This window comes from Oncorhynchus clarkii, chromosome 28 (genome assembly GCF_045791955.1).
Source record: "Oncorhynchus clarkii lewisi isolate Uvic-CL-2024 chromosome 28, UVic_Ocla_1.0, whole genome shotgun sequence".
Classification (NCBI taxonomy): Eukaryota; Metazoa; Chordata; class Actinopteri; order Salmoniformes; family Salmonidae; genus Oncorhynchus; species Oncorhynchus clarkii.
Genome location: NC_092174.1, coordinates 48,985,568 through 49,000,638, shown reverse-complemented (window position 1 = coordinate 49,000,638; position 15,071 = coordinate 48,985,568). Strand labels below are relative to the sequence as shown.

At 44.6% G+C, this 15,071-nt stretch overlaps 1 protein-coding gene across 1 annotated transcript; it reads right to left on the bottom strand.

Moving 5' to 3' along the window:
* Positions 1-5,103: 5,103 nt before the first annotated feature.
* Positions 5,104-12,853, bottom strand: LOC139386979 (ribosomal protein L37a). The gene is made up of 4 exons (XM_071132900.1): positions 12,786-12,853; positions 11,461-11,589; positions 10,607-10,689; positions 5,104-5,893 (listed from the first exon to the last, which is right to left on the bottom strand). The coding sequence occupies exons 1-4, from the start codon at positions 12,786-12,788 to the stop codon at positions 5,830-5,832; spliced, it is 279 nt and encodes a 92-aa protein (XP_070989001.1). The 5' UTR covers positions 12,789-12,853; the 3' UTR covers positions 5,104-5,829.
* Positions 12,854-15,071: the final 2,218 nt, after the last annotated feature.

Below are 15,071 nucleotides of genomic sequence, written 5' to 3'. Positions count from 1 at the left end.
ATCATCCTTGAGTTGTTTCTACAACTTGATTAGAGTCCACCTGAGGTAAATTCAATTGATTGGACATGATTTGGAAAGGCACACACCTGTCTATATAACGTCCCACAGTTGACAGTGCATGTCAGAGCAAAAACCAAGCCATGAGGTGGAAGGAATTGTCCGTAGAGCTCCGAGACAGGATTGTGTCGAGGCACCGATCAGGGGAAAGGAAACAAAACATTTCTGCAGCATTGAAGGTCCCCAAGAACACAGTGGCCTCCATCATTCTTAAAAGGAAGTTTGGAACCACCAAGACTCTTCCTAGAGCTGGCCACCCGGCCAAACTGAGCAATTGGGGGAGAAGGGCCTTGGTCAGAGGGGTGACAAAGAAACCAATGGTAACGGACAGAGCTCCAGAGTTCCTCTGTGGAGATGGGAGAACCTTCCAGAAGGACAACCATCTCTGCAACACTCCACCAATCCGGCCTGTATGGTATTGGCCAGATGGAAGCCACTCCTCAGTAGAAGGCACATGACAGCCCACTTGGAGAAAAAAAAAAAAGCACCTAAAGGACTCAGACCATGAGAAACAAGATTCTCTGGTCTGATGAAACCAAGATTGAACTCTTTGGCCTGAATGCCAAGCGTCACATCTGGGGGAAACCTGGCACCATCCTTACAGTGAAGCATGGTGGTGGCAGCATCATACTGTGGGGATGTTTTTCAGTGGCAGGGACTGGGACAATAGTGAGGATCGAGGGAAAGATGAACAGAGCAAAGTACAGAGAGATCCTTGATGAAAACATGCTCCAGAGCACTCAGGACCTCAGCCTGTGGCGAAGGATCACCTTCCAACAGGACACCGACCCTAACCACACAGCCAAGACAACCCAGGAGTGGCTTTGGGAGAGAGGCTGGACTTAAACCCGATCAAACATCTATGGACCTGAAAATAACTGTGCAGCGACGCTCCCCATCCAACCTGACAGAGATGGAGAGGATCTGCAGAGAAGAACCGGTGCCAATAGAGGGCTTCTAGCCCGAATCAAATCTTATTGGTCACATACACATGGTTAGCAGATGTTAATGTGAGTGTAGCGAAATGCTTGTGCTTCTAGTTCCGACAGTGCAGTGATATCTAACAAGTAATCTAACAATTTCACAACTACCTTATACACACAAGTGTAAAGGGATGAATAAGAATATGTACATATAAATATATGGATGAGTGATGGTACAGAACGTCATAGGTAAGATGCAGTAGATGGTATAGAGTACAGTATGTAAATATGAGATGAGTAATGTAGGGTATGTAAACATTATATAAAGTGGCATAGTTTAAAGTGACTAGTGATACATTTATTACATCAAATGTTTTAATTATTAAAGTGGGATGTGAGTCAGTATGTTGGCAGCAGCCACTCAATGTTAGTGGTGGCTGTTTAACAGTCTGATGGCCTTGAGATAGAAGCTGTTTTTCAGTCTCTCGGTCCCAGCTTTGATGCACCTGTACTGACCACGCCTTCTGGATGATAGCGGGGTGAACAGGCAGTGGCTCGGGTGGTTGTTGTCCTTGATGATCTTTTTTGCCTTCCTGTGACATCGGGTGCTGTAGGTGTCCTGGAGGTTAGGTAGTTTGCCCCCGGTGATGCGTTGTGCAGACCTCACTACCCTCTGGAGAGCCTTAAGGTTGAGGGCGGAGCAGCTGCCGTACCAGGCGGTGATACAGCCCGACAGAACACTCTCAATTGTGCATCTGTAAAAGTTTGTGACGAGCCAAATTTCTTCAGCCTCCTGAGGTTGAAGAGGCGCTGCTGTGCCTTCTTCACAATGCTGTCTGTGTGGTGGACCATTTCAGTTTGTCTGGGATGTGTACGCCGAGGGACTTAAAACTTACTACCCTCTCCACCATTGTCCCATCGATGTGGATAGGGGGGTGATCCCTCTGCTGTTTCCTGAAGTCCACAATCATCTCCTTTGTTTTGTTGATGTAGAGTGCGAGGTTATTTTCCTGACACCACACTCCGAGGGCCCTCACCTCCTCCCTGTAGGCCGTCTCGTCATTCGTGGTAATCAAAGTGAGCAAAGAAGTTGTTTAATTTGTCTGGGAGAAGGACGTCGGTGTCGAGACTTGGCTGGTTTTCTTTTTTGTAATCCGTGATTTCCTGTAGAACCTGCCACATACGGTCTCGTGTCTGAGCCGTTGAATTGCGACTCTACTTTGTCTCTATACTGACGCTTAGCTTGTTTGATTGCCTTGCGGAGGGAATAACTACACTGTTTGTATTCGGTCATGTTTCCAGTCGCATTGCCATGATTAAAAGCACTGGTTCGTGCTTTCAGTTTTGCACGAATGCTACCATCAATCCAGTTTCATTGTCACGCCCTGACCTTAAGAGATCCTTTTTATGTCTCTATTTTGGTTTGGTCAGGGCGTGAGTTGGGGTGGGCATTCTCCATCTCCCCCTTCTGCGGCGCCGTTGTTTTGGGTCGCCGGCTGGGATCCGATCCATTGTCCTGGGTGGTGGCCGAAGAGAGGATCTGCTTCGGGGAAAGTCATATTCCTAGTTTTGATATTGGTAAATTTACGTTGCTCTTATATCCAATAGTTCTTCCAGGCTGTATGTAATAACAGTTCATGGGGTAACAATGTAAGAAATAATACATAAAAAATATAAAAAATGCTGCATAGTTTCCTAGGAACTAAACCGTCTCTATCGGCGCCATCTTGCCCCCAGGAAACTTTTGGCTTTTACATACAACTGGAAATTAATTTTGAATATCAGAGCGATGGTAACTCACCAACATGACAACCAGGAATATGACTTTCCTGAATCGGCTCCTTTGTTCGTACCCCCCAGGGCAATTGAACTGATTCCAGAGGGTGACCCAAAACATCACTGGCGGAGAAGAGGTACTCGGAGTAAACTTCTAGTTCGACGCAGGAGCCACGCACAACACCCACCGCTTCCGAGTACTTACTTGCTAATGTTCAGTCTCTGGATAATAAAGACGAGCTCAGGGCGAGGGTTGCTTTCCAGCGAGACATCAGGGATTGTAACATACTGTTTTACGGAAACATGGCTCTCTGGATATACTGTCTGAGTCGGTCCAGCCAGTTGGATTCTCAGTTCATCGAGCAGATAGGAATAAATACCTCTCCGGGAAGAAGGGCGGGGGTGCATGTTTCATGATTAACAACTCATGGTGAGATTGTGATAAGGAACTCAAGTCCTTTTGTTCACCCGACCTAGAATACCTCACAATCAAATGTCAACCGTATTACCTCCCAAGAGAATTCTCTTCAGTTGTAGTCACAGCCGTGTATATTCCCTCTCAAGACGATACCACGACAGCCCTCAAAGAATTTCACTGGACTTTATGCAAACTGGAAACCACATACCCTGAGGTATTGTATCATTTATTGTAGCTGGGGATTTGAAAGAACATTTGAGTAAAATGCTACCGAAGTTCTATCAACACATTGACTGTATCACTCGAGCTGCTAAAACACTGGACCGCTGCTACCCCAACTTCCAGGATGCCTACAAGGCCCTCCCCTGCCCTCCTTTGGCAAATCTGATCACGACTCCATTTTGCTCCTCTCTTCCATTCATATAGGCAGAAACTCAAACAGGAAGTACCTGTGCTAAAGACTATACAATGCTTGTATGACCAATCGGAATCCATGCTTCAAGATTGTTTAGATCACACAGACTGAGATATGTTCTGGGTAGCCTCCGAGAATAACACAGACGAATACACTGATAGGGAGACTGTTGTACCCACTAAAACCTTTCCGAACCAGAAACCGTGGATAGATGGCAGCATTTTGCACAAAACTGAAAGCACAAACCACCGCATTTAACCATGGCAAGGTTACTGGGAATATAAACAGTGTAGTTTACGGACATATTCAATCAATCCCTATCCCAGTCTGCTGTCCCCACATGCTTCAAGAGGGCCACCATTGTTCCTGTTCCCAAGAAAGCACAGGTAACTGAGCATACCACTGCTGGCTTGCTTCTGAAGCTAAGCAGGGTTGGTCCTGGTCAGTTCCTGGATGGGACACCAGATGCTGCTGGAAGTGGTGTTGGAGGGCCAGTAGGAGGCACTCTTTCCTCTGGTCTAAAAAATATCCCAATGCCCCAGGGCAGTGATTGGGGACACTGCCCTGTGTAGGGTGCTGTCTTTCGGATGGGACGTTAAACGGGTGTCCTGACTCTGAGGTCATTAAAGATCCCATGGCACTTATCGTAAGAGTAGGGGTGTTAACCTTGGTGTCCTGGCTAAATTCCCAATCTGGCCCTCAAACCATCATGGTTACAATTGGCTCATTCATACACCCTCCTCTCCCCTGTAACTGTTCCCCAGGTCTTTGCTGCAAATGAGAACGTGTTCTCAGTCAACTTACCTGGTAAAATAACAGATGGATAAATAAATAAAGTAGCACTCACTTCCGTCATCATGAAGTGCTTTGAGAGTCATGGGTCATATCACCTCTACCTTACACCCTAGACCCACTTCAATCGCCATCACACTGCCCTATCCCATGTGGACTAGATGAATACCTGTTTGCGGCGGAGGTAGCCTAGTGGTCAGAGCGAAAAGTTGCAAAATAAAAGGTGCAAATCTGTCCTTCTGTCCCCTGAACAAGGCAGTTAACCCACTGTTCCTAGGCTGTAATTGTAAATAAGAATTTGTTAACGTACTTTCCTAGTTAAAATAACTGTAAGAATGCTGTTAATTGACTATAGCTCAGCATTCAACACCATAGTACCCTCTAAGCTCATCATTAAGCTGGAGGCCCTGGGTCTGAACCCCCCCTGTGCAACTGGGTCCTGGACTTCCTGACAGGCCACCCCCAGGTGGTGAAGGTAGGAAACATCTCCACTTCGCTGATCTTCAACACTGGGGCCCCACAAGGGTGTGCGCTTAGTCCCCTCCTGTTGACCGTGACCATGCACGCCTCCAACTCAATCATCAAGTTTGCAAACAGTAGTAGGCTTGATTTCCAAAAATGATGAGACAGCCTACAGGGAGAACTCTGGGAGTGTTCTTAATTCCAGTGCTGTGAAATTGTTATATGACTGCAGGATTGAAGGAACATCTGCTAAACACATGTGACCAATAACATTTTATTTTTTACTCCCCAAATACAGGTACAAGCTTGTAGCATCATACCCAAGACTCAAGGCTGTAATCGCTACTGAAGGTGCTTCAACAAAGCTTGGGGATTTGAGTAAAGGGTCTGAATACTTATGTAAATGTGATTCGTTTTGTTTCTTTTTTTCTCCAAAAGCCTTTCTTTGCTTTGTCATTATGGGGTAGTGTGTCAATTGAGGGGAAAAAACTATTAAATCCATTTTAAAATAAGTCTTTAACGAAACAAAATGTCTGAATACTTTCCAAATGCACTGTAACCCATCCGTCCCCATCAATGAATCACTCGTATCTGCATGTCCAGCCCCTATATTCACAATTAAGTGTTTTACCATGTTATCTTCTGTAATGTTTCCACTGCATACGTTTTGGATGAGCTTGTCATTGCTTTTAAGAGCTTGTTAATTAATCAGAAAACCAATGGAACAAACCAGAAGTCTGGAGCTCAAACAATATTCTTTTTTTTAAAGGGGCTAGAAGTGGGACTGTAGGAGTTAACATCAGCGCCAAGTAACATTCAGACACTCAGGTGGCAGGCAACACACAGGGCTGTACTAACAGCAACACAAGTAGTACAAGTAGACTCTGGTGTTCCGCTCCAGACTGCTTTTTATTGTGGTAGATGTTCGACACAGCGTCCAGGTCAAACTGTACACAAAAGTGACAGTCTGATTCTCCGGTAACAGTCTACTGGTCTTTCAGCTCCTTCAGTCTCCTGATGGCCGACTTCACGGTGACTGCAGACGTCGTGCTGGAACAGAGAGCGATCACAGAGGAGAACGGTGGTTTAGCACATACAGTGGAAACATACTAAACTCACAAGACACCAAGGGCCAGGCAGTTTCCCTACACACAGGTTAAGTCTAGTCCTGAACTAAGAAGCCCTTTCCATGAAGAATCCCCATTAAACTGCTCCAGTCCTGGACTAGGCTTAACCTGTGTCTGGTAAATTAGTTGCCAATAGCAACTGGTGTTGATTTGACCTTGTCTTTTAGGCCATTGTCCCGCTGAAAGGTGACTTCTTCCTCTAGGATTTTGCCTGTGCTTAGTTTGTAAGCTAAAACTCAATTACAAGGATAGTCATAACATGATGCACCCACTACTATGGTTGTAAATATGGAGAGTGGTACTCAGTGCCCCAGAGCACTTTGTATTCTGGGCAAAAACTTGAATTCTTTGCAGTATTACTTCATTGCCCTTTTGCAAACAGGACGAATGTTGCAACCCTCTGAACAAAGAAACGTCAAGGTCAAATCACCATTATACCAGAGATGCTACCGGCTAATCCCAGTCTGGAGGGACAAATAACCACTATACCAGAGATGCTACCTGCTAATCCCAGTCTGGAGGGACAAATCACCACTATACCAGAGATGCTACCTGCTAATCCCAGTCTGGAGGGACAAATCACCACTATACCAGAGATGCTACCTGCTAATCCCAGTCTGGAGGGACAAATCACCACTATACCAGAGATGCTACCTGCTAATCCCAGTCTGGAGGGACAAATCACCACTATACCAGAGATGCTACCTGCTAATCCCAGTCTGGAGGGACAAATCACCACTATACCAGAGATGCTACCTGCTAATCCCAGTCTGGAGGGACAAATCACCACTATACCAGAGATGCTACCTGCTAATCCCAGTCTGGACGGACAAATCACCACTATACCAGAGATGCTACCTGCTAATCCCAGTCTGGAGGGACAAATCACCACTATACCAGAGATGCTACCTGCTAATCCCAGTCTGGAGGGACAAATCACCACTATACCAGAGATGCTACCTGCTAATCCCAGTCTGGACGGACAAATCACCACTATACCAGAGATGCTACCTGCTAATCCCAGTCTGGAGGGACAAGTCACCACTATACCAGAGATGCTACCTGCTAATCCCAGTCTGGAGGGACAAATCACCACTATACCAGAGATGCTACCTGCTAATCCCAGTCTGGAGGGACAAATCACCACTATACCAGAGATGCTACCTGCTAATCCCAGTCTGGAGGGACAAATCACCACTATACCAGAGATGCTACCTGCTAATCCCAGTCTGGAGGGACAAATCACCACTATACCAGAGATGCTACCTGCTAATCCCAGTCTGGAGGGTCAAATCACCACTATACCAGAGATGCTACCTGCTAATCCCAGTCTGGAGGGACAAATCACCTCTATACCAGAGATGCTACCTGCTAATCCCAGTCTGGAGGGACAAATCACCACTATACCAGAGATGCTACCTGCTAATCCCAGTCTGGAGGGACAAATCACCACTATACCAGAGATGCTACCTGCTAATCCCAGTCTGGAGGGACAAATCACCACTATACCAGAGATGCTACCTGCTAATCCCAGTCTGGAGGGACAAATCACCACTATACCAGAGATGCTACCTGCTAATCCCAGTCTGGAGGGACAAATCACCACTATACCAGAGATGCTACCTGCTAATCCCAGTCTGGACGGACAAATCACCACTATACCAGAGATGCTACCTGCTAATCCCAGTCTGGAGGGACAAATCACCACTATACCAGAGATGCTACCTGCTAATTCTAGTCTGGAGGGACAAATCACCACTATACCAGAGATGCTACCTGCTAATTCCAGTCTGGACGGACAAATCACCACTATACCAGAGATGCTACCTGCTAATTCCAGTCTGGAGGGACAAATCACCACTATACCAGAGATGCTACCTGCTAATTCCAGTCTGGAGGGACAAATCACCACTATACCAGAGATGCTACCTGCTAATCCCAGTCTGGAGGGACAAATCACCACTATACCAGAGATGCTACCTGCTAATTCCAGTCTGGAGGGACAAATCACCACTATACCAGAGATGCTACCTGCTAATCCCAGTCTGGAGGGACAAATCACCACTATACCAGAGATGCTACCTGCTAATCCCAGTCTGGAGGGACAAATCACCACTATACCAGAGATGCTACCTGCTAATCCCAGTCTGGAGGGACAAATCACCACTATACCAGAGATGCTACCTGCTAATCCCAGTCTGGAGGGACAAATCACCACTATACCAGAGATGCTACCTGCTAATCCCAGTCTGGAGGGACAAATCACCACTATACCAGAGATGCTACCTGCTAATCCCAGTCTGGAGGGACAAATCACCACTATACCAGAGATGCTACCTGCTAATTCCAGTCTGGAGGGACAAATCACCACTATACCAGAGATGCTACCTGCTAATCCCAGTCTGGAGGGACAAATCACCACTATACCAGAGATGCTACCGGCTAATCCCAGTCTGGAGGGACAAATCACCACTATACCAGAGATGCTACCTGCTAATCCCAGTCTGGAGGGACAAATCACCACTATACCAGAGATGCTACCTGCTAATTCCAGTCTGGACGGACAAATCACCACTATACCAGAGATGCTACCTGCTAATCCCAGTCTGGAGGGACAAATCACCACTATACCAGAGATGCTACCTGCTAATCCCAGTCTGGACGGACAAATCACCACTATACCAGAGATGCTACCGGCTAATCCCAGTCTGGAGGGACAAATCACCACTATACCAGAGATGCTACCGGCTAATCCCAGTCTGGAGGGACAAATCACCACTATACCAGAGATGCTACCTGCTAATCCCAGTCTGGAGGGACAAATCACCACTATACCAGAGATGCTACCTGCTAATTCCAGTCTGGAGGGACAAATCACCACTATACCAGAGATGCTACCTGCTAATCCCAGTCTGGAGGGACAAATCACCACTATACCAGAGATGCTACCTGCTAATTCCAGTCTGGACGGACAAATCACCACTATACCAGAGATGCTACCTGCTAATTCCAGTCTGGAGGGACAAATCACCACTATACCAGAGATGCTACGTGCTAATCCCAGTCTGGAGGGACAAATCACCACTATACCAGAGATGCTACCTGCTAATCCCAGTCTGGAGGGACAAATCACCACTATACCAGAGATGCTACCTGCTAATCCCAGTCTGGACGGACAAATCACCACTATACCAGAGATGCTACCTGCTAATCCCAGTCTGGAGGGACAAATCACCACTATACCAGAGATGCTACCTGCTAATTCCAGTCTGGACGGACAAATCACCACTATACCAGAGATGCTACCTGCTAATCCCAGTCTGGAGGGACAAATCACCACTATACCAGAGATGCTACCTGCTAATTCCAGTCTGGACGGACAAATCACCACTATACCAGAGATGCTACCTGCTAATTCCAGTCTGGACGGACAAATCACCACTATACCAGAGATGCTACCTGCTAATCCCAGTCTGGACGGACAAATCACCACTATACCAGAGATGCTACCTGCTAATCCCAGTCTGGAGGGACAAATCACCACTATACCAGAGATGCTACCTACTAATTCCAGTCTGGACGGACAAATCACCACTATACCAGAGATGCTACCTGCTAATCCCAGTCTGGACGGACAAATCACCACTATACCAGAGATGCTACCTGCTAATCCCAGTCTGGACGGACAAATCACCACTATACCAGAGATGCTACCTGCTAATTCCAGTCTGGAGGGACAAATCACCACTATACCAGAGATGCTACCTGCTAATTCCAGTCTGGAGGGACAAATCACCACTATACCAGAAATACTACCTGCTAATTCCAGTCTGGACGGACAAATCACCACTATACCAGAGATGCTACCTGCTAATTCCAGTCTGGAGGGGAAAATCACCTCACATGCTCATATTCTAAAATCAACACAAAGAACCAATCAGACTTGTTGTGGAGCAAAATCAGCAGGTGGTGACACAGCGCACAACAGTTACAGTTTCATTTTGATGGACCGAATAAATATCTAAGTGTTTCCATCACTTTTTTTTTTATAGCTAAAACTTGTGTTAAAATAGCCTATTCCGGCCAACAGCAGGCAGATAGAGTGCAGGTAGACTAGTCTACATGAGATTATTACAGACAGATTATTTGTATTTGTCAAATGGCAGTCAAGCATGGATTATTTCAACAGAATAAGGAAAAGGAGCATTAAGTTCATGACCTTCCATCAGCCTGTGAAGTTCATAACTTATTTAATCTGTAGCGTAATACATTGCTTGCTTTCCTGTGTCGTAGTGGGAGGACCACACACCATATCATCGCGGGACTCCAAGTTTACTTCGATATGACGGTTATCATATCAATGCCTTTTCTCGCATAATTCATTTTACCGACATAAAAAGATACCATGTCAAACGAACAAATTGTCACATTTATCAAATTGTACTGAATCTTCCTGTTTCCATTACAGCTGTCGAGATGTTATTTTTTTACTCACATAAAAACGATGGATAGAAACGTGGTTACAGATTCCTAGTCTAATCTGAGGGGGAGATTCGAGCAGGGGATAGATGGAGAAGGCACCCACTCACAGTCCAGAAACACAGTTCTATGTCCACAGGCTCACAGTGCTACTTACTTGTATGTCCAGGCGCCTCCAGCAACAGTCTTCATGCAGGATCCACAGTGCCAGATACCAACTGCCCTCCTCTTCATCTTAGTCTGATGATTAAACACAAGTACTGTTAGTAACGTCAGTTCAATACTGTTATTAACCTCTTAACAGTCCCCCTCCCAAGCTTCATTATGGCACCTCTCATGTTATTGATGTTCCTATACTTCTGAGTATAACCACGTCGAAAGTTTACCCCAGAATCCAACACCGGTCATACAAAGAATCATTTAGCCGTTTGATCAAATGTAGGACCCCTTTAGGTATCACAAAAAACGATTTGATTAATATTGAATAAGGTTTTGAAGTGTGTCCTATACCTAAGAGAGATAAGAAAGCTCAGGAAATTGTTTTTTTTCTCCTTTTTTTTTTACACATATTTAAGCCCTTATTTTTGGGGCCCAAATCTACCTCCATACTTCCATTAACTTGTATGGGTTACCTTCAGACGAGTCCTGGGACCCGTGTGAGGCCTTGGAGCAAAATAGAGAATAGTGTTGGTGAGAGTCGTCTTTCCATAGTGGTCATATTAGCCATACCAGTCGGCGCTACAAACATTTATGGGAAATAAATACATTTGGGTTGTCTCCGTCTAACAGCGCTCTAGCTGTCACCACAGATGTGGAAGGCCGACAGAGGCAGAAACAACTACATCTCCAGTTTAAACTGACAGAGTATTATGTTACTTAGATTGACACACCAGTGCATCAATAGACTTAAGGATGAAGACATCAGTAACCGTTCTGCAGGAACAAAACATTTCTGCTGTCCATGTGTGAATCGTGTGTTTGACATGCCGACTGTGGGTGTGTGTACCGTACCTTGCCACAGAAGGAGCAGGTGTACTTGGCGTGCTGGCTGATCTCAATCTTCTTCACCATCTTCCTGAGCGACGCGCCGTAACGCGTGCCATATTTACCCACGATCCCCACCTTCTTGGTGCGCTTGGCCTGAGGAAGAGGGAGACACCAAATTAACACACAATAACCTCGTCCAACTAGCATCTCCCATCTTACTGTTAGCCTTTATGGCAGGAAATACCACCACTCCTCCCATTACATAGACAAAAACCTCAACAGGGGCACTGCAAACAAACATTTAGCTATGTATATGACCTGTCACGTGACCGGGCCAAGCTCAGGCCGGGCCAAGCACAACACTCAAATCTAACAAACTGCACTGCTCGGTTGTCGTCAACAAGGCAACATGATCCATCATTCAAACTGGAAAGACAAATAATGCATTTCATTTAAAAGCAATCGATTTTGCATGTGAAAATCATGATTTCTACTCATTATGCCACGTGACAACCTACATGACTTGTTTTGAGCAGACTTCCTCATCTGCCCGAAAGGGGACAGCTCGGTTCCTAAACGAATGCGATCCCTTTCCACCCAGGCCAAACTACTTTTACCCAGGCCAAGTTAATAGAACCCCCTCAATAACTAGCAAGGCAATGACCTCACCCAGCATTTTCTCAAACATCACACGGTCAACCTTGGCAAGCAAACTACCCAAATCTAGTTAAACATGCACCAGCCAACTTACTACGCCTTTTATTTCTTGGCATATAAACATGGCGGATGTAACTAACGTCTGCTCTACAACCACACTCGAGAATACAGTTAGTTACATTTGTAAAACATTAAGAGAACTTTAATAAGTTAGTATTAGCTTGGCTGGCAACGATGACTGCAGTCTACAGCGGCGAGGACACACTGTGACAAGTAACCAGTCTTTAACAGATAGTTAAGGCAACTACAGTAGCTATTGACATTACTAAGCGCTGTTTATGGTTGTTACAAAAACCACAAACACATATCTGTAACTAGCTTGGTAACGGGGCCCAATTTTAACTAGCTTGGTAACGGAACCCAATTTTAACTAGCTTGGTAACGCAACCCAATTTTAAGCACTGGGTGCGCAAACCCGAGTGACATGCACATACCGGGCGTCCATTTTTATAACTACCAGTTATGCGAACAGTAAAAACATGTATTTTGGCCATTCGCTCTCAAAAATATCTGCAATAACTTTTGGAGCTAATGGCGAATTATATTAACGGCCCATTAGATAAATTGTTATTCCATCAACCGCTTTGGATTAGTTAGATGGGTGTGGATTAGGAAGGACATTTTCGTCTCACCATTGTAGTTCTGGAGACGTAGGTCCAAAAAGGAAGCGCACAGTACGCAGGCGCAATTTACCCCTGTGGAATGTATTGCATTGTGGGATGTTGGCGCTGTTGCCTCTTCCCCCCTCAGCAACGCTTCCACTGCAAGAGGTTGCGTTCTATAAAATGACTATTTTGTTTGAATATGGAAATTGATGTGTAGGAACTAGAATATTTCTGTGATATTTTTGCTGTGTGCAGCCTTGACGGATCCCATGGGATTTTTTTATTTGATTTTTAATTTATTTCACCTTTATTTAACCAGGTAGGCTAGTTGAGAACAAGTTCTCATTTACAACTGTGACCTGGCCAAGATAAAGCATAGCAGTGTGAACAGACAACAACACAGAGTTACACATGGAGTAAACAATTAACAAGTCAATAACACACTAGAAAAAAAAGAGAAAAAAGAGTCTATATACATTGTGTGCAAAAGGCAAGAGGAGGTAGGCGAATAATAAAAATTTTGTAGATTAACACTGGAGTGATAAATGATCAGATGGTCATGTACAGGTAGAGATACTGGATGATGCTTGTAATTGCAAAAATCTCTGAAGCTGGAGACTCACATCTCCCTCACTAAGCTTTAAGCACCAGCTGTCAGAGCAGTTTACAGATCACTGCACCTGTACTTAGCCTATCTGTAAACAGCCCATCTATCGACCTACCTCATCCCCATACTGGTATTTATTTATTTATTTATTTTGCTCCTTTGCACCCCAGTATCTCTACCTGCACATTCATCTTCTGCCGATCTACCATTCCAGTGTTTAATTGCTAAATTGTAATTACTTCGCCACCATGGCCTATTTATTTCCTTAACTTACCTCATTTGCACTCACTGTTTATAGACTTTTTGTTTTCTTTTGTTCTACTGTATTATTGACTGTATGTTTTGTTTATTCCATGTGTAACTCTGTGTTGTTGTATGTGTCGAATTGCTACGCTTTATCTGGGCCAGGTCGCAGTTGCAAATGAGAACTTGTTCTCAACTAGCCTACCTGGTTAAATAAAGGTGAAATAAAATAAATGCTGTGCACTCTATTCTGATAAACCTATTGTTTGCCATGTTATAGCCTTATTTGGACTACTAGAGACATTGGTTATGTCATTATTATCCAAGCATGTGCATTATTCCAGAGGAAGATTCACACAGGATTCGTTTTTCCAAACTGCCCCCTGTAATTATTTTTTTGACTCATGATGGAAGCCTGTAGGTTTTTATTGTAGGCGTGACGATATTTAATTCATTTCAACTTCCTGTCTAGATGATAGTACACAACACTGAAAACTCATGCTGCTAAATGTAGGCTATAGGTCCCCCCCATAATATTTAAACCGATGAACCGTGATCCTCAGTGGCCACCAGTCATTCAGGGCAGGAGGGGCAGAGCCCCACCTGTTTAGCATGTTATTTTTGCATTAATAGGTGTCACATATCAGTTTTCAAACAATGTTTAAAATACTAAATGTTCCCACAAGAAGGATCGCTGAGCCACCTTCCTGTTCAAGTGAGCACAGCACAACAACGATGAGTCCGAAAATGTATTGTATGCTGCTGCATAAATTATTTAATATGCCAGGGAGATATATACTGTCGCTAGGAAAGTAACACTACGTTTATGTTGTGTAGTAAGCTGTTAGTAGCCCATGTGCCTCACCCTAACAATTTGGTCCCTTACCCCCTCATAATTCCGCCTACTGTTCTGACTTGGTGGTGCACACGTAGCATATAGCCTGTTTTAAATAAATGTAATAATTGAATATTGTAAGAGCTTTCATTGTCTGCTTATATGCCCCTTTATTTATCCTATGGTTCTGAATCAGTGTACAGGGAGAATACTATGAAAACGGCCCATGTTATGAATTCTGTCGCTGTACATTTCAAGAGTGCTGAACAAATAGTTATATTGCCTACATCCGTCTTAGCTCACTCATTATCATGGATTGCCTCTTATCTGCTTGTTGTCCCTTTATGCCATAGTTTGTACATCTCAATTGTCAGTAGAAACCACATTTATCTAAGCAAGTCAAACATATCAGCTATGGTTTTTTTAAAGGCAGTAAATGAGGCTGAATGAACTGTTTCGCTGCCAGACAAGGCTCCACTGACAGCCAGGTGTAGCAGTGGTAAGAATTCACTCCATGGGTGTAACGATCGTCATAGGTGGAAGAAGGAGAGGACCAAGATGCAGCGTGGTGGTACGTGTTCATGATCTTTTAATGACACTGAACACTAGAACAAAAATAACAAAACGA

Bases quoted from the DNA above. Each gene is read 5' to 3' on its own strand.
- LOC139386979 (XM_071132900.1), bottom strand. The intron at 10,690-11,460 runs GTACGGTACACA...TTTAATCATCAG, and splicing joins CCTGCTCCTTCTGTGGCAAG to ACTAAGATGAAGAGGAGGGC. The intron at 5,894-10,606 runs GTAAGTAGCACT...TCTCTGTTCCAG, and splicing joins GGAGGCGCCTGGACATACAA to CACGACGTCTGCAGTCACCG.